This window comes from Macrotis lagotis, chromosome 5 (assembly GCF_037893015.1).
Source record: "Macrotis lagotis isolate mMagLag1 chromosome 5, bilby.v1.9.chrom.fasta, whole genome shotgun sequence".
NCBI classification, from domain to species: Eukaryota; Metazoa; Chordata; class Mammalia; order Peramelemorphia; family Peramelidae; genus Macrotis; species Macrotis lagotis.
In genome coordinates, this window is record NC_133662.1 from 145,039,199 (window position 1) to 145,067,150 (window position 27,952).

At 33.4% G+C, this 27,952-nt stretch overlaps 1 protein-coding gene and 1 long non-coding RNA gene across 3 annotated transcripts in view; one reads left to right on the plus strand and one right to left on the minus strand.

Annotated features, from left to right (window-relative positions):
• Positions 1–7,713, plus strand: part of LOC141487994 (uncharacterized) — a 13,751-nt gene extending 6,038 nt beyond the window's left edge. The window contains exons 2-3 of the long non-coding RNA XR_012468561.1: positions 7,321–7,479; positions 7,566–7,713. This is a non-coding gene — a long non-coding RNA (uncharacterized LOC141487994). The remainder of the gene's footprint in view (positions 1–7,320; positions 7,480–7,565) is intronic.
• Positions 1–27,952, minus strand: part of HBS1L (HBS1 like translational GTPase) — a 125,804-nt gene that overhangs the window by 68,274 nt on the left and 29,578 nt on the right. The window contains exon 5 of one of the 2 annotated variants that reach the window (XM_074187637.1): positions 1–27,946. The exons of the other annotated variant lie outside the window; for it this stretch is intronic. Coding sequence (XP_074043738.1) covers positions 26,454–27,946 — 1,493 coding nt within the window. The 3' untranslated portion in view covers positions 1–26,453. The remainder of the gene's footprint in view (positions 27,947–27,952) is intronic. 2 annotated transcript variants of the gene reach the window in all.

The window sequence follows — 27,952 nt, forward strand, 5'->3', positions numbered from 1 at the left end:
GGAAAGTACTTCATATCAATTACTTAGCTGTAAATATGTAGTGGTCCTTTCTTTCTCATTTGCCATCATTTTCTGCCATCTGATCTATAGACACAAAACTCTGAAGAGCTTTCAGAACTTTCTCATTTCTTTCTAAAGCACATTATTTTCCCTAAACTCTTAAATGTTTAAGTGCTCTTCTAACATTTTTTTTACCTCTTCCTTTATGTGGAAGATCAATTTGCCCTTTGATTATATTTTATAATGGGCAGAAATATAATGTATTTTCTGCATATCACTAAATAATTTCCTTTCCCCCTCTCTCTCATACTTGTCTTAGGATTCTTTTAGGATTCTTCCTAATTAATAGCATTCCTTAATGCTTCTACTTATTAATTAACAAGTATTTATAAAATTCCTACTATATTCCAGGCAGAAGAGATTTATTTATTCCCTAGGACAACTCTGAGTTATTAGACATAATGCATTGCTTCTGGACTTCCCACCCACCTTAGAAAAAGTTCAGTCTGTCACCTTTATTAGCTGAACAATTAGTTACCTACCAAGAAAGCTATAATACAAAAAAGCTAGTTGGTATAAATCCAATTAATTAAAAAAAATTTTTCTAGTAATCTAATTATTTTGCTACTTTTCACTCTTGTTCTCTTTCAGAAGATACTTTAAGACCTCTCCTTATTTCTCTAGCCAAAGCTTTTGAAATTTCACTCAATAACCAAAGCCAACTATGTTTCCCCTCCACAATTCTCTCAAATCACATTAGATCTATAATTTCATAGTTAGTATAACCTCAAGTCCCTAAACCCATGCCTATTCTTCCAATCTATCTAACCCATTATACCTTCATTGATTTTTCTCTTAAATATTTTACTAATTAGCACTATAGGATCCTTTGACCCACTAACGTGCATTGGTCTTGGCTTAACAAATTATCACTATGTAATCTCTTACATGCAATTTCACTATTCCTACTTTAGTGCTACCAAGTCAAAAGAAAATTGTCTAAAGTTCATTCTACCCTCCTTACAAACTAATAAACTACTACACTGTCTAACATGGACTCCATTACTTTTTGACAATCCAAACCTATTCTTGATTCCCTAACTCTCCCACAGGAACTACTCCAAAATCTCCTCATATTCAGGATCATGGATTTAGACATGGGACTCAGAGACCATCCAAGTCTAAACCCTTCATTTTATATATGAGGAAACTAAAGCTCAGAAAGGTTAAGTAATTGCTTCACACAGGCAAATCTCATCCTAAAAACTGGATATTCTAGTCTTCTATTCAATGAGAACAAATTGAGTTACCTCAACTTACTACTCTATTCCTCAAGCCTCTCAATACATTACCCATTCTCCTTTCAGGTAATCACAAAATAAGCAATCTGTTTCTCATTAAGGTCAAACTCTCTACCTAAACCCTTGATCACATTTCCTCACAACTCCTCCAAGGCATTGTTAAAGTAATATCCCCAATACTTTCAATCATCCTAATCTCTTCTTCACCAAAGGCTTGTTACTATTTACATACTCAGGTCTACTCAATGGGTTTTTTTTTAAAAAAAGCATTTCCTATCTCATCTACTTATCTATCACTTATCTACTCACATTCAGTATTAAATATATGGGAACAAAATTGTCTTTCACTGGCCTCTACTTCCTCATTACTCACCATCTGCCTAACTTTGATATCTGACTTTTGCCTCTACTCTACTGAAATTGGTCTATCAAATGCCATCAATGACTTCTTCCTAATCATAAGAATCAATACATGCTTTATCCTAATCTTGATCCCTCTGGAATTTGTAATAGATGATGGCACTTTTCTACTAAATAATTACTGTGACTTCAGGGTATCCTCCTAATTTTTCTATTCTTTACTACTTCTTGCATACTTATCATTTTCCTATTTAATGTGGGCATCCCCCTCACTTAACAATCATATCTTCTCTGACAGCTTCAATTATGTTTCTGTGCATGTTAATGCTTAAATCTACTATCTAATCCTCAATTCTATTACAGGCTATAGATCCACATTTAAAGCAGTAAGAATGGACTGGGAAGATAGCAAGAATGACTGACAAAGATAATGGACTGGCTAGAGAGCATACAAATTAGGGACTGTCAAAAGAAGTAGAGATATTCAGTCTGAAAAAGACAACCCCATGGGGAGATATTGTAGCTGTTTTCAAGTACCTGAAGGTTAGAAAAGATTTGATGCATTCTGCTGGGGTCCAGAAAGAATGAGGAGTGTAATGAGTGGAATGTAGTGAGTGGAAAGACAGGTTTAGGTTTTAAGGAACAACTTCATAACAATTAGAGTTTTCCAAAGTGAATGGGCTACCTTGGGAAGTACTGAAATTTTCCATCTATATTGTTTGCCCTTCGTTCTTAAAGAAGACAAACACATGAACTGGATTTGAGTAAGGGGGAACTGTGCTAAGTCATTAGTCTCTCTCCAGAGTAATCTGGATCCAGTCTGCAAGGCAATCAGGGTTAAATGATTTGTCCAAGGTCACAGAGCTACTAAGAGTCAAATGTCTGAGGCTGCATTCGAACTCCTGTCCTCCTGACTCCAAGGTCAGTGCTCCCTATTCACTGTGACACAGACATCTTTAAGAACAGGTTGGTTAATTAATTATTAGAGATGTTATAAAGAATAGTTAGCATGATAGAATAGCATGATGCTATTAAGGGAAGGGAAAAATTGGTTAAGAAGATGGTCTTTGAGAATGGGACCATGAGATTATAGATTAAGAAACAGAAATTAACAGCGACTAGACAGGGATGTAAAAAGGATTAATAAGAATGTCTTTACCTGGAGTCTTATAGATCTCATAACTGAAAAGAAAAATGGAAGAAAAACAATGCCCATGTATATCTACCAAGTTATATACTAAGCAGAATTAGCCATAGTGTAGGGAAAAAAACAGGAGAGAAATTCAAGTTCATAAAACACTATCAAAGATAAAGCCAGTAGTTAAAACTATTACTACTAGGACTATGAGGATTATAGATCAATCCTAAAAGAATTGGGAAAGACATCAGAAATCAAGCAGTCCGTGGCACCATCCCTCCCTTCACCCCTCATCCCACTTTACTAATGCTCTAAGTATAGATAAAAAAGTAATATTATCTAAATATCCTATTACAAGAAGGAAAATTTGTATTAAGACTAATGACTGTAATATAACCTAAAAAGAAAATCTAAGCTTAATCAAAACAAGTATAATAGGTGAAAGAGAGAGAAATAAGCTTTTTAGGAATACTGATGCCAAAATGACTAAATGTCCTGTTTTGAAGTTAGAGGCTTGGATTCAAGTACTGCATGGCACATCCTAGTCAGATGATTCTTGGCAAGTCATTTAACCTCCCACTCCCTCAGTCAATTCTCTGAGATTGTAAATCACAAAAAAAGGGAGTTTCCACTCTACTAAAGCAAACATGATCAGGTCTGGGAAATTTTTTTTTTAAAAGATGGGTAAATCCAATCTAACCAAAATGTTTTCTTTTAGTGATGAAAACCTTATGGAACAAACAGTGACTTAGAATCAGCATAAAAGAATATAGAGCATCACTGTCTGGCATTAGTTACTGTATGTGTGGAATAGGTTTTAACTTTTAAATCATACTGTTAATAGCAATGGCATCACTTAACAAACTGCTTACTGTCAATGAATTATTAAATTTACTTTTCCATGTTTCCTTGCACAGAGAAAAAGGGTAAAATTCCACTTACGACTATGCTCCTAAACATTAATATTAGCAAAACAGTCCAGAAGTCATAATAATATCAATATAGAATTGGGGAAGAAATAGATATTAATAGTGAGTAATATCAGTGAACATAGTACAAGAAAATTTTTGTGCAATGACTTAAATCTGAAAAATTTTCTTAAAGTGATTTTTATAAAAATATATTCCAGGGATCCACAATTTTGTCAGTGGAGGCACTCTCCTTCCTTCCACTGATTGATGCAGATAGTAATCCCTCCAATCTTTCTATGTTTTCTGGCTGAAGAAAATTCACTACATGGTAATGATCCTCTTCATACTTACCTAGGCTGATTTTCATTGGGCTTCTCCACAAAGCCTTTCCTGCTTAGTAGCATCTATCAGGTTTTGAATACACTCCAGGAGCATAGCTTTCAAGAACCCAGCATCACTCATACACCATAGTAAGGCATTAGAGTAAAGTTTTAGTAGGAGTTCATAAAAGATGAAATCTGCATATACTTATATAGACATGCTAATGCAAAAAAGACCACAGAATAAATATACAAAAATAAATTAGTCTCCAACAATACTCAAGCAATTAGGCTTGACTTTCCTTTGGAACTTCTCTAAGTGAACAATAATTGAATTTCTTTTGAAGTAATCACTAAGAGAATGAATAGCACAAAATACTCAGTTATTGGTTGTTACTCTGACTTTGCTTCTAACTAGTTTATGACCAGAGGAATGATACTTTCTGAATCTTTGTTGTTCATTTGCAAAATGAAGAGTTTGAATCAAATTATTTCGCAGTCTGTTCCATTTCTAAAATCTATTATTAGAAGTATATATCTTTCTTTTAAAAGTTTAATGTAGGAAATAATAGTTATGCTTATTTGAAAGGATTCTCATTTCAAAACTGACAGTATTGTATTAAGATGAAGGGATAATCAATTATAAAATGAAGCAGTTTACAAATACTCTTCAACCCTTGATATTACTGGTTATCATCCTCAGTTTTATAAAATCAACTAACTCTAGTCAGAAGTTAATTCTGTGATTAAAATAAAATAGAATAAGGATATTTTGTTAAATCTATGTTTGAAACTGTTAATTAACATAACTCAGAATTGAATTTGAGAAAAAAGTAAATAAGGACTAAAATGTACTTTGTATTAAAATGCTATCAATAACTACTGAGGGGTATTAATATATTAGTAGTAAAAAGAAAAATCCCCCCAAAAAAGAAATTTTATAAATTCAATTACAACTAACACAATTACAAAACTTAAATTATAGAAACTATATAATAAATGAGTTTTCAAAATCCAAGATTCATATAAACATTCCGACAGATCCCAGAGTTCATAACCAAAACTTAAACATTAAAGCGTCTCAGCATTTATAAAGTTAGGCTTTGTACTACAACTATAAAACTTCAATGGGTCTAAGATCTCATCAATGGAGAAATTCTCATCAACCATGCATACCCTAACCTCAAATCATACCAGTCCATCCTGGGACTCTTGTGGATGTCTATTATACAAATCCACCACAAGAGGTCCCCATCCAGCAATACTCCCTCTCAAAACTTGTGACTGGTGATACAAATGGAATGAAAGGGCTCACTTTTCACTATATTTCTCTAAAGACAAACTTCATGCCACTTTTCTTGTGTAAATTCTTTTTAGTAATGTGCTTAGGCTTGTTTATTATGCCCAAGAAGGGTTTCCATCAAGGTCATCCTTAATTTTAAAAGCAGTTTTTCATGACTTACAGTTATAAATTAGCTATCAGAAGAATGTTGGCTTCATCAATCCATAAGCATGCATTAAGTAAGCACTTAGTAAAAACCAGGACTTATGCTGAGTGCTTGAAAAATAAGAACAAAAGTCTCTTTTCTTCAAGAACTTGCATTACATCACAGGGAAACAAACACATACAAAATATAAGCAAAATAACTGTGGAAATAAGAGGACAAAATTAGGAGAAAAGGATTAGAAGAAAAGGAAATCTACATATGGGAAGAGTTCTCTGTAGTTCCTAATTAGAGTTCTTTTGAAAAGAAGTTCAGATAGGTGAAGAGGGAATGCACTGTGTATATAAAGGCAGATGGGAGGGAGACTGTCCCATAGAAGAAACAGCAAATAATAAGTAATAAGCCTGAAAAGTATGACAGAGACAGACTACAAACAACTTGAAATGTTAGTAGTTTTTATTATATCAAATGGTCACCAGGAAACCAATAATACTTTTTCAGTAGAGTGGCACTGTACAGATCAGTGTCTTAACAGAATCATTTTGGCAACTATGGTAGCAAAATTAGAAAGGAAAGAGATAAACCATTGTTATTTCAAAAGTCCAGGAGAGAAATAACAAGGCCTTGAATTAGGGTCACAATTCTATGAGTAGAGAGAAAGGGATGGCTACATGAGATACCGTGAAGGTAGAAACAAACTCAATGATGGATCGAATATAGGGAGGTAAAATCAAAGATGGCAACAAAAAATTTTAATATCAAGACATATACTTATCCAAGGTCTTCACAATAATTATAAAAAATGAGCAGAGAGCATTTTGTTCGATCAGATTATCCTGAAATTGCTTCCAGAAATTATTTCTCAAACTGTAAACTATTAGAAAACATGCACTTAAAAACACAATGGAAAAAGACTTTTCACTTTTGAATAGGAGGTGTCCTTAAGTAGTTCTCACAACACTGAATACAGATTGAGGAAGATTTTGAAAATTTCAAGTTTATAAAACCATTAAAACCTCTAAATTGTTTTATAATTTTTTTTTCTATTCTGTATATTGTGTTGAGATATATATATGGTGAGGGGGGGAGAGAGAAAGAGAGAGAGCACGTGCTAAGGATTTGAGAGGATACCTTAAAGACATGGGGGAAATCACATACTTTATTACTAACCCCAAAAAGCAATCAAGAGAATATCATATCAAGAGAATATCATAACTACTGACCCATATTAATTTCTTATGCATATGTTAAGGGTATTCTTAATGAACACAAGAGAAAATTGGCATGCTTTTGCAAATTATGTGTGTTCTTTTCAGAAATAATTCCTTGATATTATTTTATATCACCTTCATTTCCTAAGATATCCATTCCTTCCTGCTTTCCACTCCAAAGAGTTAAGCCTGATAGCAAAGAATTTTTTTAAAAGTCAAGCAAAATTAATTGGTGGATTTAAAAATTATATGCAGTACTCAAATCCCATAGTCTCCCACTTCTGCAAAAAAAAAGTACCTTCTAACTTTCTTCTTTAGAGGTCAAGATTGATCATTATTTACCCTAGTACTCACTTGTGATGGTTTTGTTTATTTCCATTCACATTGTCATAATCATATTGTTCCACATTGATTCTGTTCCACTTCACTCTCTATCAGTTCACAAATGTCTTAGCATGCATCGCTTTAATCATGTTTTTGCAGAACTTTAATTCCATTAAAATCATGCAATATAATTAAGCCATTTCCGCCAACCTTCTATTTCTTTGCTAATATAAAAAAGGTTGCCACAAATATTTTTGGTGTCTAAATGATCGTTCTTTTAAATTACTGATTTACTCTAATATATGTCTAGCAATGGAAATCACAGAATGAGAGTTCAAAAGGACGTCAATGATCACTTATTCTATCCTACACCTTAAAGAAAGAAAAACCTACTATAGCAGATTTAAAAAAATTTTTGGTCAGTCTCTGCTTCAAAATCTCAAGTAAGGAAGGAGAACCACCTGTTGAGGTAATAAATTCCACTACAGGATAAATTTAATTGTTAAAAAGTATTTCTTAAAAACAAGTTTTAATTGAATTCTTTTCTTTTTTCAGGGTAAATATATCCAGTTTTTTCAAACAATTCTCATGACATGGACTTAAGGTCTTTCACCAATACTTAACTGTCTTCCTTTAGCATCCTTTTCAACTTGTGCAGAACTGAATGCAATATTCATGTGATGACTAGGACAGAATAAAGAATTAACACCTCTTTATTTCTGGAATTTTTGTTTCTTTAATATAGCATAAGATCATATTAGCATTTTTCACTGCCCCATCACACTGACTCATACTAAACTTATAGTCTACTAAAATGTCCAGATGTGTTGCAAATAAATTGCTAACTTCTCTCAACATGTATTTAAGGATTTTTTGAACCCAAGTCTTAAGACTTTACTAATTTTGTTAAATTTCACCTTATTATAGATTTTCTCCAAACCTGCCTAGTTCTTTCTTCACCATGGCTTTCATCCAATTTTCACTAACCCTCCTACATTAGGTATGTTGTCAATTTGATGAGTATGCAATATATACTTTCACACAAAATCACTGATAAAAAAGTTTTTGAAAATGCTCGGGCATTTTCCCTTCCCTTTCAGATGCTTAATTCTTATGATAGCAAATCAACTAACATTTATATTTAATGGTACACACACTATATGACCAGTTTAGTGTTTAGTACTGAGGATATAAAGAAATGTAAAAATATGGGCACTGTCTTGAAAGAATCCTATTTTAGTGAAAAAGACAACCTACAACCAAAGAACAAGAAATAAGATCTCTACAGAGTAAAAAAAGATATTAACTTCAGATAGAATGTTTTAGGCTGAATAAAAAAACAAGTATGGAAGAAGCCACTAAAGGCCTCTTGCATTGGGGGGGGACTTGAATCTTAAATGAAGCTAAGAAAAGTCAGGAGGCAAAAGATGTGAGAACACTCCAGGCAAGATGAGGGCCAGCCAGGAAAAAGGCAAAGAATCAGAAGATGTAAAGTCCACATAATGAAAAGCAAGAACGACAATATATTGCATTATAAAACATAAGAGAGAAAGAAGACAATATAGGAAGAGGGCAAGTTGATGGAGCTAGGTGAAGACCTTTAAAAGCTAAATAATTTTGTATTTGTTCCATAAGATAACAAGGTGTCACTGGAGGTAACAAGGTCATATGGGCACTTCCAACAATCAGAGCTAAGTGTGGTGAAATAATATACTGGATAGTAGAATGAGATCAAGAGATTTGCTCTGACAAGAGTTAGCTTTTCATATAAAACAGAGATGAAGGAGGAGATAATAAGGGAAGATGATCAAATATGAGATGAAGAGAGAAAAGGATAGTATTGTTAGGAATTTTTCTCTGTGTAGTCTTGGCAATTCACCATTTTCCGTGTCCTCATAAAGAAAATGAAAGAGTGGAACCAAACAGGCTCTGAGGTCCTTTCTGGCACTAGTTCTACTATCATTTTATCCCTGAGACACCCTACAGACACTTTTTGCTATGCAGACATTGAATCTCAAATAACTATTGTCCATTAAAAGAGATTCATATTATTCCAAATACATCGCCATCGAGTCTACATATCTCTCATCTTTTCCACGAGAATTTTCACATTTTTTCAAGTGGTTTGCTAAAAATCTAGATAAATTGTATTTATAGAATTTCCCTCATTTACCTGTGTGAAAAAGTTAAATATGACCTGTTCGTGATAAAGCAATATTGATTCTTAAGTAATTACCACTCCCCTTTCAAGGAACTCTTAAGTTTTTCCTATGTGTATATGAATGTTTCTCTGTAACTTGAACTCAGCAATTCTATCCCATGGGTCACAAGGAATAAGTCTAATCACTTTTCTATATAATTCTATAAATAACTGAAAAGAGCTATGATATATACCTTAAACAATCCATCTCAGATTTCTTCAACAAATTCTCACATGGAACTACCATTATGAAAAGTCTCTTTCTTATTGTCCAAGAATCTATAACCTGTGTGGTTACTAATTCCTCTAGAGAGTCATCTTCTTAGTTAAGTTTTCAAACAGACATTTACTCTGCTGTAAAACCTTTTATGCAGTTGAGAGTCTTCAAGAAGCCAGAAGTATCTCCATAGCATACTAAATTGTCAATGGAGGATTATAATAGAAGTTAAAGGTATGTAACGAGGCACAGCTGATGGGCTTTGTGTCAGGAAGATCTGAGTTCAACACTCTGGTCTCAGACACTTGATATTTGATGTTTTTGCCCTGCATTTTCTTTTTTTTTTTTAGGTTGGTTATTTTTTTTTTTGCAAGGCAAATGGGGTTAAGTGGCTTGCCCAAGGCCACACAGCTAGGTAATTATTAAGTGTCTGAGACCGGATTTGAACCCAGGTACTCCTGACTCCAGGGCAGGTGCTTTATCCACTGCACCACCTAGCCGCCCCTTTGCCCTGCATTCTCAAAGAGGACTATGACATCAGGGAGGTGATGCCATGACAAGCACATAAATTGGATTTGAATGGGGTGGGTTGCTGTGCTAAGTCACCTTTTTTCCTCCGGAGCCATTTGGATCCAGATATGAATTAAGATGATTGCAGAAGGTCCTGGATGTGAGGCAACGAGGTTTAAGTGACCTGCCTAAGGTCCCAAAGCTAGTTGGTATCAAGTGTCTGAGGCTGGATTTGAACTCCCATCCTTCTGACTCTAACCACAGTGCTCTATCAACTGTACTACCTGGGTGCTTTCTGTGAACCCTGGGATAAGGCCTTAACTTGTCTGCTTCAGTTTACTCAACTATAAAATGGAAATAATAGTACTATTACTTACCTGGTTGGAATGTTATGAGGTTCAAATGAGGTATTATGTACAAAATGTGCTTAGAACAGTGCCTGGCACATGGTAGGTGCTATGCAAAAGTATATTCTCTTGTCCCTCTTCCCTTTACAAAATTTAACAATGTGTTCTATTGTAAATTAGTTCTTTTAACAAAGACTAATTGCCCAAACCATCACTAGTTTTACATTTTAAATTGGTGATAAAATACAGAAATCAAACAAGTCTAAGGGTGAAAACCAGACCCATGAGAATAAAATACTTAAATATCAACTTCACATTGGAAGTCAAACATAGCAGCACATATCCTAAAGACATAATAATAATGGACAACAGTCAAGATAAGTACTCCAAGGCTTATTAAACAGACATTTATTAGAGAATTAGACAAGACTGGAAAAAACCCAAACAGTTACAGAACATCACAGCCAGGCTAGATAGTCTTAGAACTGAAGAATATAGTCATTTGTCAGTCTAAGAGCTGTTCAGTTCCTCTGCTAAAACAACAGATGTTTTATACTCCTCCTCCTGGATTCCATAGAAGTATCACTTATCCTTCTCTCTTCCTTCTGCCATCAGGATTCTTACCCAGTTTAAAAAAAAAATACTGCCTTCCCCAGAGTTTACATCAATGATCCAAATGCTACAAATGTTTCCCAATCTCCTGCTTTTTTAGGGGTTATTTTCCTTGGCAATCATTAATTCATTCAACAAGTATTTAACAAGTACCAATAAAGAAATTAAAAATGGTATTTTATAATAAGGAGAGTGTTGGATCTCTAGCATTCATTCAAGTCCCAGATTACTTACTACTTAAATAACCTTTATCTAGTTATTTAATCTCCACGCTCCTTACCTACAAATTAAGAGAATGGGACTAGGTCCTTCTAATTCCAAATCTAAGATCATAAATACCACAAGAAATACAAGAAAGACAGCACTCTTAAATAAGCCCCATACCACTATCCATTAGATTTGTTAATTTTCTAATATATCCACAATCTCAATCTTATACCATTTAAGAAGAAATAAACACCATTCCAAGTTTCTATTAGCCCCATCACTATAATAACTGGAGCAATAATTCGAGTATAAACTGAGATCATATTTTTCAGAACAAGGAAAATCAAGTTCTAGACAAAACCAAAGATTTCATTTTTTTTATATTGTCTGGAGCGAACACAATATTCTAGAATTTAATTTAACAGATGAGATGGGTCCAGCAGCATGCCTGAGGTAGAAGAAAGGTAGAAGGAAGGAAACATTTTATTACAAATTTAAAATCTAGTCCTCCAAAAAAATCAGTTCAGAAAAAGGCAATTTAAGAGGTATTTGTCTTCAAAATATCCAAAAATCAAGATCTTGACATTACTAGAAAGTTACCTAGTTACTGCTGTTATTCTTCACACACGCAAAAAAAATTCTTACAATTGAGAATGAATATTAAATGATAAAATAAAGTCTGGAAGAAATAGAGAAATATGAATCTTCCGAAGTCTCTACTCATAAACAACCACTTTGCTTAGATTAACTTACACAATACCAAATGGCATTTTAAAGGTCCTGAAACACTGAGTTTGATGAAAAGAATTTTGACACCTTGAAAGAGGAATGTTATTTAAGCTAAAAAAAAAACTTGTGACTTTTATAAAACTGTTTGATTGACCTTACAAGAGATTATTTTCTTCTTCTTCTCCTATCCCTCAAGATATTTATCATTAAAGTAGAAACACAAAGTTTAAATTAATAAATGACAGCAAATCAACAGTCATTCATTACGTTGCCACCATGGGCCAGGTATTAGGAAAACAAAGACAAAAATAATAAAGTCTCCTTCCTTAAAGGATTTATATTCCATCAGAAGAAACATGTCCATACATACATGATAAATACAAGGTAAATTTTGGAAGAGAAGACATGAGTAAGCAGTACTTAAGATGGTTTCTTATAGAAAGTATCTCCTGGAAAGTTTTGAAGGAGTCAAAGTACTCTATGAGGCAGAGGGAAGGTGAGTGAGTCTTTGAAGGCTTGAAGATTCAGTGCAAAGGCAAAGAAGAATACCCCCCCACAAAAAAGGGCATCAAGAAGTAAAAGTAATTTACTAAAGTGAAAATTGTATATGAACCTCAAATGTTAAGTAACTTTTTCATCATGGCAGGTCAAGTCCCCTTATCATCCTAGCTTACCTTAGTTATAAAAATATCTTTTCCAAATGATGAAGCCAAGATATAGATAGCCTATTTCATTAAATTCTCTCACCAGGAAAAAATACAGGAGGCAGCTAGGTGGTGCAGTAGATAGAGCACTGGCCCTAGAGTCAGGAGTAGCTGAGTTCAAATCCGGCTTCAGACACTAATTGCCTAGCTGTGTGACCCTGGACAAATCACTTAACCCCATTGCCTTAAATAAATAAAATTTTTAAGAATACAGTTGAATTCTCTCCTCCCTCTTAAACCCTTTGATTTTATTAATGAAGCTTAAGGTTTCATTAGTTTATTACAATTGTTGTTATTGACTCATATTAATACTCCATTTAAAGATCTCCTTCACACAAACCATCATTTAGTTATATCCTCCAGCTTACTCTGTATGTACACAAACAATCTCTTTTTAATGCAACAACTTCACATTAATAGAACACCTAGGTGATATAGTAGAGAGAGTGCCAAGCCGAAGGCAGGAAAACTCATCCTACTGAGTTCAAATCTGGCCTTCAACACTTATTAATTTTGTGACCAGGGCAAGTCATTCTAACCCTGTCTGCCTCGTTTTTCCTATCTGTAAAATAGGAGTTGGAGAAGGAAATGGCAAACTACTCCAAGTATCTTAAACCTAGAAAAACTTCAATAGGTTCAAGCAAAGTTGGATACAACTGGATAAGAAAATTTTTTTGAAATTTACATTTATATCAGTTTCTAAAGAAAAAGTGTTTAAAAATTAAGTCCTTAACTAAACCATCATATAATTCACACTTAATCACAAGGATGTCTTGAAACTTAAGCTGGAAAGATTATTTTGGAAGCAATGTGAAAAATGAAATGGAGAAATTAGGGACTAAAGGCAGGGAGACAGTAAGAAAGCTTTTAGAACAGCCCAAGGATGAGGGGCTAAACTTACTTTAATTGTACTCCTTTTGCATGACCAGTCTTGTCTCACAACCTACACCATAAGCTCTTTGAGTGCAGGAACTATGTCCTTACCTCCTCATAACATCAAGCAGCATGCCTAGCACATATTTGGCATTTAATACATTAGCTGATAACAATGATAATGTCCCAGAATTCGGGGGAGGGGGAGATTAAATTTTGCATAAAAAGGATTTGTATACATAACCAAAAATTTAAGCAATAAGATTTTTTTAATTAAAACAAAGTTTAATCCTTCAATATTCATACTATATGTACATATACATATAAACACATTACTACAATACTGTTTTGTATTTGGCTTGTTTTTGGAGTATATACTAGTAGTGGACTTTTTGGACTAAAAAGTACAAACATTTTAGTCATTGTCTTTGAATAACACCAAACTGTATACTAGAATGGTTAGACGAGTTCACCAATAGTATCTTAGAAGCTAACATTCCAAATTTTCTTGATGTAAATAAAATCTCAGAGCATTTTAATTTCCATTTCCCTTATTCTTACTGATCTTAAGTACTCTTTGTTAATAGTCTATGGGATATAGAATGTGTTTAAGGAAGAAGAGTACCTCTTGGGTGAGGGTTGCTAAGCCCTTTTCGGGGCTGCTTTCTACCTTTAGTGTTCAGCTAGCCTAATTATGTCAAAATATGTCCAGAGAAGTTCATCTCTACTGTAAATCTATTTCATGACAACACGCTTTCCTGGGGTTCTGGATAGAGGATGATGGTCTTTGATTTCTCACTCACCAATGGAGTGAAATAAGGCTGTGTCCTTGCTCCCATGCTTTCTTAGAATGTTTTCTGCCATGTTACCAAATGCTTTCATTAAGGATGATCAAGATCAGCTACTGCACTAATGGTTAATTCTTCAACTTGAAAAGGCTACAAGCCAAGACCAAAGTGGAGGGAGTGTTGGTGCATGATCTCCTATTTGCAGATGATTGTGCACTCAATGAAGGCTCTAAAGTTGAGATGTAGCAAAATATGGATCATATCTCTACTGCTTGTGCTATTTTTGCCCAACAATTAACACCAAAGAAAACACAAGTGCTCCATAAGCCAGCACCACTACCCATCCATATGTGGAACTATCAATTACAGCAAATGGAGAAGTTCTGAATAGTATGGGTAAGTTCATTTACCTTGACAATATACTTTCAAAGAAGGTACACAATGACAATGAGTTTGGCACACATATTTCAAGAGCTAGTTCAGTGTTGGGAAAGCTCCAAAAGAAAATGTAAGAGAAGAGGTACTGGCTAACTACCAAACTGAAGGTCAACAGTCATTGTGCTGACCTCACTGCCATATGCCAGTGAAACCTGGGCAGTCTACTAGTTCTATGCCAGGAAATTGAATAGCTTCCATTTAAATTACCTTAGGAAGATTCTGAAGATCACTTGACAGGAGAGGATACCAGACACTTTAGTTCCTTCTTGAACTAAACTGCCAAGCATTAAAAGTCTCTGATACAGAAAGCATAACTCCAATGGATAGTTCAAAAATCAAAAAGCAATACAAGAATACTCTCAGGGTCTCTCTTAAGAACTTTGGAATTGACAACATAAGAGATACTGGCACAGAACCATCCAATATTGTGTGCCCTCAGAGAAGATGCTGAGCTCTATGTGCAAAGTAGAAATGAAATAGCTCAAAGGAAACATAACCAACCTGTGGCAGAGCATCCCAAGCTTATATAGATCTGATCAATCACAGATGGACACACTCACAAGTGATATCATTTTGGTCCTCTGCAAGTAAGGACAACTATACCATGCCATGCCATGCCATGCCATGCCATACCATACCAACCATATCAGACTGTAAAACTTTTGAAAACTTTTTTTAAAAGCAAACAAAAGAATGACTGTAAATGCCCATAAACTGGGAAATAGGTAGACAGGTCATGTTATATGGAACTACTCAAACAATAATAATAATAATATACTACAGAGAAGATTCTTACCAGAAGCTTAGATCAACTGATGCAAACTGAAACAAAAAGAACTCAGGAAATAATACACACTGACTAGACAAATGTCTAGTATTGAAAAGTATGCCAACTTTAAATAAAACTGAAAACGTCAGTACAAATTGAAAGTACATCAATTAAAAAAATAAAACAGAAGATTAAAAAATACTACTAAGTTTGATATCAAACCAGAAGTATGAGAAGGAACCTCCCCCTCCCTTCTTTACAGAAAGTAGGTAAAGGAGGGATGTGAGTATAAGAACATTAAATATAATTTTTTGTTTTGTGAGTTTTATTGTAGTGTTTAGCATTTTCCCCCTTTTTAATTCTTTGTTATATAATGGTTCCTTTCATTTTAAATTTTCTTTTTCATATGCTGTCTTATCCAATATTTCAACATCAAGTGGTCAGATGAGCCTCTCTGCAATTAGCCAATCTGATCCTCAGAAAGCAGACTTTATCTGTTGCCTGGGCAAGATTAAGTAAACAAAAATGAAGTCTTTGCTAGTGGTGACCCAATCATAAACGCATTAATGTTTTGCTTTACAAACTTTCTCAGTAAAGAAAAATTCAAGGAAGCAATAAATCAAACTAATGAAAGAAATGTGAGGCATGGAAAATATCAGACAATAACACTCTACACCAAAGGCAAAAATAGTTACTATGAATCTATATGCCTGATTTTTCACCTTTATAAAATCTTTGAAAATGATCTACATAGCATATAAAGTGTACTTCAATATAAAATAAGAGGGAAGCATTTCACTGAAATTCCTTCCCCAAAAGCCATCAAATTATGACTCTATCCAAAATTTAGAGAGACATAACTCACAGAAAAACTGAGTGATATAATTTCCCAGTCCAAGAAAACTTAAAAGTTCTGCAGGAAAGGTGTGTTACACTGGAACTGGGGGTAGGAAAAAAGCCATGGCCACAGTGCAGTATAGTACAGCCCAGGGATCACCAGGAACAGCTTGAAGGGGATGTGATGCTGCACCACAATGCGTGAACACTGGCCTCAGAACAGCCCTGTAGTGAGAACCTGCAGCAGGAATCAGGGAAGCCAGTCTGCATCTCCAGAGCACAACCCACAGATGTTAAGGGGATGGAGGAGATTGCAGAAATCTCTCTGCTCTTCCTTGAGCAGGACTCTGCTGTTTGTCCACACTCAGATCCAGGTTGCAGTTTGGGCTTTCATACATTGATAGCCAAGCCCCTGGGCAGAGGGGAGTGCCTGTGGTCATCTACATATCAAAGTACAGTCAAGAGAGCACAATACCTTAAAGGAATAAAAGTCCCAGTGGGGTGTCCCAAAAACCCCTCAAAGTCTTGGAAATGCAGTAAATTAGTCTTAGGCTGAGGAAAAGAGCAAACAAAAGAAAAAGAAGAATCTGACCACAGAAAAATTACTTTGGTCCCATGGAAGATTCAGAAGATGACAAACTCAAAGCTTCTGTATCCAAAGCCTCTAAGAGAAATAGAAAGTGGACTAGGCTATGGATGAGCTCAAAAAAGCCAAAAATTAGAAGAAAATGCAAAAACGTGAAATATCTCATTGGAAAAACAACTGACAAAAAAAATTGACCTCAAAAACAGATTTAGAAGAAATAATGTAAAATATTATTGGGCTACCTGAAAGTCATGACCAGGAAAAGAGCCTAGACTTCATTTTTCAAGAATACAGCAAAATTGCCCTGAGATCTTAGAAGCAGAGGGTAAAATAGAAATTGAGGGGAAATGGTCACCTCCTGAAAGAGACCCCAAAAGAAAAACTTTCAGGAATATTATAGCCAAATTTCAGAACTCCCAAGTCAAAGAGAAAATACTAAAAGTTGGCAGAAACAAACAATTCAACTACTGCGGCTCTAGTCAGGATTACATAGGCTCTAGCAGCATCTACATTAAAGGCTCATAGGGATTGAAATATGATATTCCAGAAGGCAAAAGATCTTGGTTACCAATGAGAATCAACTACCCAGCAAAACTGAACATTCTCTTTCAGGGGAAAAGTTGGACTTTCAATGAAGCAAAGGACTTTCCAACTTTCAATATAAAATAAGAGATTGGAAAAGCAAGCTTTTACAAGGATTCTCTATCACAAATCACATCACCATTGTCAGAAAGGTAAGGGCACTACAAAGACCCACTACAGAACTCAAGAGAGCAAAATGAACTTGGGGATTCTCCACCAAAGAGGAGACTCTCATTCTTATATTAAAAAGCAAAATGTTGTTGTAACCATAGAAATTAAGCATTCATCTTTCTTTTGAACTCCAGTCTTAAAGCATCGACTTCAATACTGCAAACCCCATAGGCATCTTGTTCTTTCCAAAATACAACTATCTTCTCAGTCAAGTCATTTTTGACTTTGTACAACAAAATCTCAACTTGGTGCTTTGAATATCCTAGGCACTTAAAAGAATGTTTGCTGAATTGAACTGAGCTCATTTATTCTCAGGTTATTCTTGTCAAGCAAGGCATTAAACAGAGGAATATACACCCACCAAAGATTCACATCATCATTGTCATGAAGAATTGTGCAAATTTAAGGTTCAAGTGAAAAAAATTCTCTCTAGATGATGACATCCACCAGAACTCCTGTTTATAAGAAATTGATAACACCAAACCCCAGAAATCCCTAACTGTTGCAAAGAAACTGACCTAAATATCCATAAAGAACAAAAAGGAAAAAAAAGTTCACTATACCAATCATTATAAGAAACTTAAGAGACTATTCCATAAGTTTATTTATTTGGAAAAAATCATACTATTTCTGTCCACTAAGCCACAAATCCAATTAGGAAAATATTAGACTACTATTAGGAAACCACATAGTGAATAAAAAAAATAACTTGTCAATAATATTAAAAATTGTTCAAAATCATTAATATGGGAAATTCAAAAAATTTTTAAAACTCCTGAAAGAGGTTTAAAAACCTGAAACCTATTTTTCTAGTTAGGTAAATTTGCTGTTTAAGGAATTATGAGAAGACTGGAATGCTAATTCATTGCTGGTCTGGTAGAAAGCTTTAATGATAAATTAAAAATAAATTAAAACCCAAGTGGGAAATGAATGGTTGATCAATGAGATATGAATACAAAGGAATATTAGTGTCACAAATAGTAATACATAAAAATTTCAGGGAAACTTGGCAGTAATTGTAGAAAATATAATGTAGAATGAAGAAAACAGAGTCAAAAGAACAATATGTTCTATGGCTGCAATATAAACTAAGCCATCAAAAGTAAGGTCAGATGGAATACAAAAAGAAAGCACTCATCCTTCTTTGGGACTAACAATGTTAAATTCTGTGAAAGCTTTTATTAAGACGGAATGCGTTTCAAAAGTTTATATGTAAGAAGACTATCTGAACATAGAATGCATTTGTATCAATTAAAAAATATAGAGTATTAATCAATCTAAAGACATAAAAGATTTCTTTTCCTAAGTCTTTGCTGTATCTATTTCTTTAAAATAATTTCAAATTAGCCAGAAGTCTGAATAAGTTTCAACATGAGTTAACAGATCTAAGCCAAATTTTATACAATGATATTCATTGGGTATTGAGCAATTTACCTTCTAGTTTAGTTGGCCAGCTATAAATTTTACAATTTGGTTGTGATTTTTCTGACAAGATTACCTTTCTAACAATAATATAAGTGTTATTGCTAGATCCTTTGTTTAAAAAAATTAAGAGTCTGTTATTCAGCAATATAGATTTTTTTTCCTGCAAATTGTTTACATTCTTTTAAGCTTAGATGGTAAATGCCTTTCACAAAAAAAAAAATTTTAATTTCTCCACCCCCACCTGCCAAAATCATACAAGATGAATAAACTCAAAATGATTCAGATAACTGGCTTTTACCATTTACAATACAATGAAATAAATAAAATTTCTTTAAAATTTCCAGAACTTCTTTGTAAAAATCACAGGCATTACTTGAAAATTAGTCTCACATTTCATAAGAAAAGGACTGCACAAATGTGAAAAAAAAATTTTAATTGTAGCTTGGTCACCTCTATCAGATACTGAATGCAGAGGCAGAAGGACCTCTTTTTATCAATGGAAATGTCCCATCAACCTTGCTAATCTTTTGAGCAGGGTCAACCTTATTCTAGATCTGGGCAATCCTGGGCAGTTCCAGCATTCATACTGAGGTCACTAGAAATTTACGATACAATAAACTTAAATTAGTGCAGAATCTAAAATGGTTGAGCCAACTTACCCCAAATAAATCTCTATTAAACAGGATACCTCAATTGTGGATGATAGAAACTACCATATCAAAATTATAATTCCACGGAAAATTATGTAGCAACAGAATTGTCTTTGTTTAGTAAAAGAAATTGATCATGTATTTTAGCTGCTGTCTATCTTCCATAGAAAAGATAACTCCTGTACCATTTATTTGGGTCTAATTATAAAAAGAAAAGCATAATCAATTTAATAAATATGTTTGTTTATACATTTACTTATTTTAGCAAATGTTCATTAAACCCAGCAGGTAGTGTGCTAGGATGGGGAGCTACATGAATTCACCTCTCTCAGCCTTAGTTTCTTCCTTTGTAAAAAAATTTTTTAAAGTCTTGTCCTCAAGGTGTTTATATTCTACAGTTATAAACAACATATGCTACAAAAGAAGCAAAGGTGTAAGGGATTACAGAAGACTAAGGTACTGAGAGGATGAAGTGAGTTGCCCAAGCTTTGCTAATAAGGGCCAACACACATCCCCAAATAGCCAAAAAAATCTCCAATGGCTTGCTGTACTCCTACCACACTTGCAATTTCCCCATATTCCTTTAGGTTGAATAACAATGTACTCTCTCAGTAAAGAGACTTTTTTTGTATGTCGAGTTCCTTGTACCTAAAAGAAAAACTTGCAAACTTCAGGGTAGGAAAGTTTGGGGGGAAGCATGAAAGGGTTTATAACAAAGATAGGTTAATTTTGATATACTGTCCTTGATCCCATGAGGGTGCCTCCCAGGAGCAAAATGAAGGAAAATATGGGGGGGGGGGGGGGGGTAGAGATAAAGAGATCTCCTCTCTTCTTTAAAAAAAATGTTTATCTTTACACAAGCATTTCAAATTTCCTCCCCTACTCAGATTAAATCTTCCCTTATGACAAACAAAAACAATTCAATAAAAATACCTAATATGGAACATAATATCTTCTCCTAGATATTCTGTCATGAAGGGAAGATTTAGAAATGTAATATTATAAATTCAATCTTATCATTTAAATGATAAAATTAAGGCCCAGGAAAGTTGTCTGACTCGCCCAGGATCACAGAATTGGCATGTGCCTGAAGCAAGATTTCAGCCTGGGTTTCCAAACTCCAAATAATGTCCTCTCACACTGTTCTGTAGGATGGCTCACTACGTTTTCAGTTACTCAAGCTTCCTTTTGATGATCTTTTCATTTACACTGTGGTCATTGTCCATTTTGTTCTTTTGAGTCTACTTATTTCACTCTATTCTCAAAAACCTTACTGAATTTCTCTTAATTCCTTTTTTTCCTTATCTCTTAGAATGGAATATTAATAATATTCTATTACATTCCTACACCACTCCTTTTCTCAGTCATTTCCTAAATGCACTTTGTTTCAAGCCTTTGCCACCACAAAGCAGGCTACTATGAATATCCTGCTATAGAGTGAACTTGTTTCTGCTGAGTTCTCAAGGTTATGGTTCTCCTCTCCAAACCCTATCTGGGAAGATCTCATCTATTACCAGAATTCCAACTAAGAGTTGACTGTGAATGACTCCCAATTATAGGAAAGACAAAGCATCAATGTATTACAGGTAAGATTTGAAAATTTCATCAATATTAGTTTGATCCAGAGCTGTGATTGATTGTTATGGGAAATTCTTGTGAGGAAACTCTTTCTACCAATGCAGATTAGCAATTGTAATGAAAATTATAACTTGAAAGAATGGCCCCAAGATCACACAGTATACATTGAGGGAGGACTTGAATCAAAGTCTTCCAGTCTCAATAATTATGATGGGACATCATAATTGGGACAGGTGAGGTTATCAAAGACTATGTTCTTACCATGAGATCAAATTGCAGGCTATGGTCTGTTATCAGTAAAAAAGAGGATTATATACATTTCCAATAAAACCAATAAAGCAATTTTTAACAAATCCATATAGCCCTAAAATACCTCTAAAAATAAGTCCATTGGTCTCTCATTAGACATTAATTTCTCCCTTGAAACTTACAATAGTACAATTTTATACCCTTCTATTCATGCACTGTGTACTCCAATTAATTGAATTTCTCTACCAGCAGTGTCAGTCCCATGAACATTAGGGGCCTATCTTATGCAAAATTTCTATCCCCTACCATAATGCTCTGCACAGAATGATTTATAAATATGAGTTGAATGAATCAAAACCCAGGAGAAACTTGCAAAGATCCAGGCAAATACTGCCCTCTTGAGTCAATGTTATATCCCAATAAGCTATATCACAAACTCTGAAAGAAGTGTCAAGAATCTGAATAGTATTTTCCTGCTGATACAGGTAGTGATCAATGTTTAATATTCATTTCCTGGAATCTGAGTTCTCTTAAAAAACCTGTAGTTATGTCTTATTCAGGAGCTTCTGGACTATATTCTATTGATGTGTATTGAGGTTCCACAGTCTCTATTCATCTAACTCTCCTAAATGAATATGTTGCTTTCAATAAGAAGCTCTTCTCATTAACAATACATTTTTTTTAGATAGTGAAGGGATTGAGAGATAAACTGGTTAGACAGATAAAAGACAATGATGAAATTAAGTTATACAGCTAAGAAATATTTTCAAGAAATTCACTTCCCCCTGACCTTTTTATTTACCCAACCAAACCTTTAATGGTATTCAGGGATGGCTTCTGATCAAATCATAAACATAAAAACACAAAATAAAATACAAAGTTTTACTTATGAAACCTAAGCTTTTATAATGATTAAATTCTAAAAGACCATCGGCTCTGTAAGAAATTCTACACGGCCAGTTTGTTTTGTTTTTTAATTCATTTACTGAAACATTAAGCATTACCTACAACAAAAATTATTCAAATGCCACTGTGAAATTTTAAGGTTTATATTTTGGACAATGAGATATAAATCTGTGATGCTTTTTTTTTACACTTTACATAAAAAACTTTAACATTACATTTTTCAACATAACTTTTTTTATAAAATGCCCACATGTTGAATTTATATACATAACAAATACTTCATAAACTAAAACTCTAAATTCCAATATACAATTAGTTCAACTGATCCATACATAATTATATGTACATTTAAAAAATTATAAGCTATCTGAAAAGTAGCAAATAAATTTGTATCAAAAGACCTCACAAACATTTCAACACATATAATATACCAAAAGTAAAGTTAGCCAGTAAGGCATTTCTAAACCTAACTTGTTAGAAAAGTGACATTATAAACTAAACACGCATTTGCATAAACACCCCAACTTCCCTCATACAATAAAATACACTGAAAAACAAAAGGAAAAGTGACACAATTCTTATTCTATATTTAGATTTTTTAAAATACCCGTTTCTCATATTTACATCTTTTAGACTTATTCAGGTTCAATGAAAGCTGGCTAACACTGAATTCATGATTTTTTTTTTTTGCCAATATCATGTATTTTTCCACCGTCAAATAAAAACAAAATATTTCAGGACTGGGGCTTCCCTAAAGTTGATAAACTATATGCTATGAAATAGCTTAAGACATTGTTTGAAAAATACGCATTAACTGCCTATGGTCTTTAATTATTACAAGAAACAATGATCTACTAACTAAATCAGACAAAAGAAAGTCAGTTATGTATAGAAAAAGAAAAGTTCAGGAATAAAAATAGAAAGCTGACAGTCAAAAAGAATAGGAGTTCACTAAGCAAATATGATAAAAAAACAGAAAATGGTGAAAAAATAAACTATATTTTAAAAGATACAAGAACGAAGTCTTATATGGCAAAGATATCCTATAATTCTCAGTATTACTATTAAGAAACATCTCCAAAAAAAAAGCAAAGTATACACTTTGGTTATATATTTGAGTAATATTCTTAAGTAATAGAGGAATAAAACTTCTGTGTGAAAAAATCTTTAAAAAAACATGAATATGACAATTATTTTTAAGTAGGCTTACTTTCTGAAAAGAAATCATGTCAAAGGCAATAAGTGAAAAATCTTCCTTTCTGAAAAATTTTTTTTGATATTTTGATAATCACTACAAGGGAAAGAAAACTGGCTTTACACACAGCTCAAAATTAGAACCTAAAGGAAATAATGTAGCATATCTGGACTACAAACTTATTACTATCAAGTAAATAAGCGAAAAATGATTCAGAATATGCACACAGTGCTATCAATATTCAATACTGGTTAAATATTAAAGTACAAGCATATCCCTATATACAAACTGCTGGTAAGTATAAATAACTAGTTCAAACTTGGATATGTTTTCCAGGGAGTTCGGAGAACGAAAAGGTTTTACCTGAGTCATTGTGAGTATTCTAGTATGTTGGGGGGAAGGGATGTTGGAGTCGAACAAGGCTGCTGCTATTAAGTCATGCTACAGAATGCATTTTCCCATGGAAACAAAATTAAAAATAGTAGATGTTTCTGGGTCAGTTCATAATAACTTATTTTACCATACATGGTACAACTGAAAAAGACAAACTATTAGAATTGTAAAACAATTGCTGGTAATATATACCCTGAGCTAGTTAAGATACCTTAAGAGTAAAACTGATTTTGCAGGAAAACCATTATTTCAAACATCGTTTAGGTGGAAAAATGCATTCAGAGACCCAAACTGATCTATGAATGACCTTTTGAAATACCAATATATTTTAAAGTTTATTTATTTTATTTTTAAGTCTATTATTTAAGGAAAAATTGTTTCATTTAAAATAGTGAATTATCTGTCTCCCCACCCCTATTGAAAATAATGGCTTAAAAGCTCAAAATTACTAAATAGCTCGATATTTTTCTATATTGTCCAAAAGTAATACTTGTGGTCTCCAAAACTGAACCCCAAAAGTCAAAACACAGCTCAAAATTTAAAAGTTCAGTAGCAGCATTATCTTTAATGTAATGACTTATGAAATTCTAAAAAGTTAAATATTACAGACCTCACCCTGAATGCCTAATTCTGGTTGCAAAGAATATTGTTCATCATGAATCACTGTCTTCAAACTATAAAAATCATACATTTGTTTTTAAGAACAAGGAGCATAAATTCATTTCCAGTTTTTCTACCAAAAATACTACTTTCAAAAGCATTACACACATACATAACCAATTAATACTGGGACATACTTCTGAGCAATAAATTAAATGGCAGCTAGAAAAAACCTATTTTGTCCCCATTAAAATTCTAAGGTTCATATGAAAAATCAGTTTGTTTCCCTATTCCTAAAAGTGAACTTTTGATATTTAAACAAATATTTCCAAGTAGCTGCCAGGGAAAAATACGTATTTACCTGAATAAAAAATAAACTGTTTAACATTATGGGAAATAAAGAATGCAGGCAATTGTCTCTGCTAGAAAGGATAAGCATTATATATTGGCCTAAGTATATATTTATACAATATTATACAATGCCAAACAGAGACATAAAAGTTCAAATATTTCTATAAATAGTTATGCTGATAGTTCACTATGTGGAGCCTTTCTAGCAGATAAAAATAACTAGAAAATGTTCTCTGTCTATACATACCCATAGTTCAATACTTCAAGGACTTGTGATTTCAGTGATAACACACTCTAATTTAGTGATCCCTCCTCAGACTTAGCTTAGCTTGTCCTGAGATGTCAAATATACAATCCTTGTACTTCTATTAGAAGTCTTTTCAGTTTAACTGAACTTCCAGAGCTTGTACTGCTTTCAAGAAATTCAGGAAGATCCTAGAGAAGGTAATCTTTGAAGGTTTTAAGAAGCTATAATCCACTCAATCAAAATCAACACTTTTTCCTGGTATTACTAAATTCTAATGACTAAAAAGCAAAAATAATTTTAAATTTAAAGAAGTCTGATTTAATTTCCTCTAAGAGATGAAAAATGTTCTCCTAATTCTGACTAAAATAGTTTTAATTTGGTCTGAGTGCACTAAAAACCTGCCCTTGTTAGGCAAATAAATACCTATTAAAAAAGAAAGAAAAGCCTCAATTTGGAACATTTTTTTTCTAAAGAAAAAATTAAAACTCATTTTAAAAAAAGATACCTCCATCCATTCTTCCCATACAAAAAAAGAAGCATTATGATGCTCTGTGTCTGAAAGTATTCAATTAGATCAAATTGTAAACAATTAACTTGTATGACTTAAAATGTGCATTTCAAATTTTAAAACTGGTCCCACTAACTGATTTCTATTTTATGTTTAGCAGCAAAAGATTTACTTAAACCCCAGAGTATTTTTTTAAAGCTTAAAAATTTCATTTACTGATACCCAGAAAAACAGTAAAATGGAATGACACAGATATACTATTATCTTATAAGTAAATTCTAGGCAAATGATGCCGTATCTATATAATTTTAAAAATCTACTAAAGTAATAGTTCAAAGTGAATGCTAAATGTAATGAATATTCTTAGTAGAAAAGCAAAATCTTTACAAATCCAAAAATAAGCTTTATAAAATACAATATTCATCTCAAAACTGAGAAAAAAACATTTTTAGCTAAATAAGTTACAAATAAAATTATCTGAGGTTTGATGTCAAGATAGCAACTCTATATACACAATTTGTAAACATTATGGGCTCAGATGGTTAATTATACACATCATTAATGATTACAGAGGACAGGTAGCAAATGATCAATTTCAGTGCAATAATACAAATGAATTAAAGTTGTTATCAAGTCAGATACATCAATGTTTTAAAAAATATGTAACAAAAGTTACAATTCCAAAGTATAAAGTGATACTGTGAAGATTTTAAATTGCTTTAAAAGAAAAGGCTCTCTGTAACAGTTGTTGAATTCCCCTTATCTTTTACACTATTCTCTAGTAAAAGCTTTCTTTTGATTAGCCTTTACAATATCATCAGGGGACGCTGATTTGAAGTCAAATGGTGTTATTACTTTGAGAGGACCTATTTCTTTGTCCTTTACTTCTTGAACTTGTCTACTATAAAGAAAAGTCTTATAGAGATCAAAGGTGTGTCTCTTGCAGGTTTTCGGTGGATATCGAAGACACAGTGTTGAAGCAAATGCTGAAGGTCTAGCAGCAAGGGCCTTTGTCCAAGAAAGAGAGAAAGCTGGTTTCCTAGTAATATAGCCCTTCTTGCTTTTCTTATTCTCTTTGGAGAAACTAGAATTTTTCACTAGCTTAGAACTTGGAACTTTAGTTCCTGGTACTAAGATATTTGATTGGTTTTCTACAGGCTTTGGGAAGCTCTCTGGGGTTTTTATAAGGACACTTAGATCAATATTTGAATCTACTGCAGAAGACTTTATTTCAGGTAAATCCAACACAAGAGAATCTTTTCCAATTTGAGATTTATCTACTTCACTAATAGATTCTGCAATTAAATCAGAAAGAGACAAATTTTCAAGATCTCTAGTAGGAGAAGTCTTAGAAAATGCCAAAGATGACAGAGATCCTGTTAATTCTGGTATTCCAGTTGAAGACTGATACTGAGTTATTTGTGACAGTGGAGTGGATGCCAAACTCATATTTGTAAAACTGGTAGAAGACTGGTTACAAAGATCAGATAAAGAAAAATACTGGTTTGGATTATTTTCTTTGTAGTCTTGATATGGTTCAGTGAGAGATGGACTTTCACATTTGGAAAATTGTACCCAGTCCTTTTCTAAATTATTTTTCTTGAAACACTGTTGACCTGAAAGAACACCTCCAGATAACTCTCCCTTTTTATTCTGAAGATGATTTATGTTGTTTTCAAGGGTCATTTTTTCTAATGTGTTAGTTAAGTAAAAAGAATTACCAATACTTCCCAAGTTGTTCTGTACTGGAACTTTTTCAACACTGGGTAGTAAGCTACTTTCAATGGACAAAGAACTATCGGATCTTTTTGTCTGCATTAATGCTTTCAAATCTGGTTCTCCCTTGTACTCAGAATCATTCAAGGAAGGAGACGCAGATGAATCAGCTCCCAATAATTTACCATCTACATTATCTGAAATCAGACTTTCAAGGTCACTTTGAGATGAAAAGTTAACTGTTGGCTGACTGTTAAGAGATTCATAAAATGAATCATTTGGTATATCATTAATTAGGTCAGCTAATGATAACTCTTTTGATGACTTACATGATTCTAGTTTCTTATCACTGTGAGGCCTGTCAAGTTTCTTTTTTTTATGCAGTAAATGGTGACTCAATATAGTTGAAGAATTATAAGATAATCCATCTTTAGCTACTGAGTCACAAAACTCAAAAGGGGTACTACTGCACCCTGAGTGGTTTACTGAAGAAGGAAAAAAGCTTTGAACATTATCAGTCGATACTTCAGATGAACAAAATAAGACTCCTTACC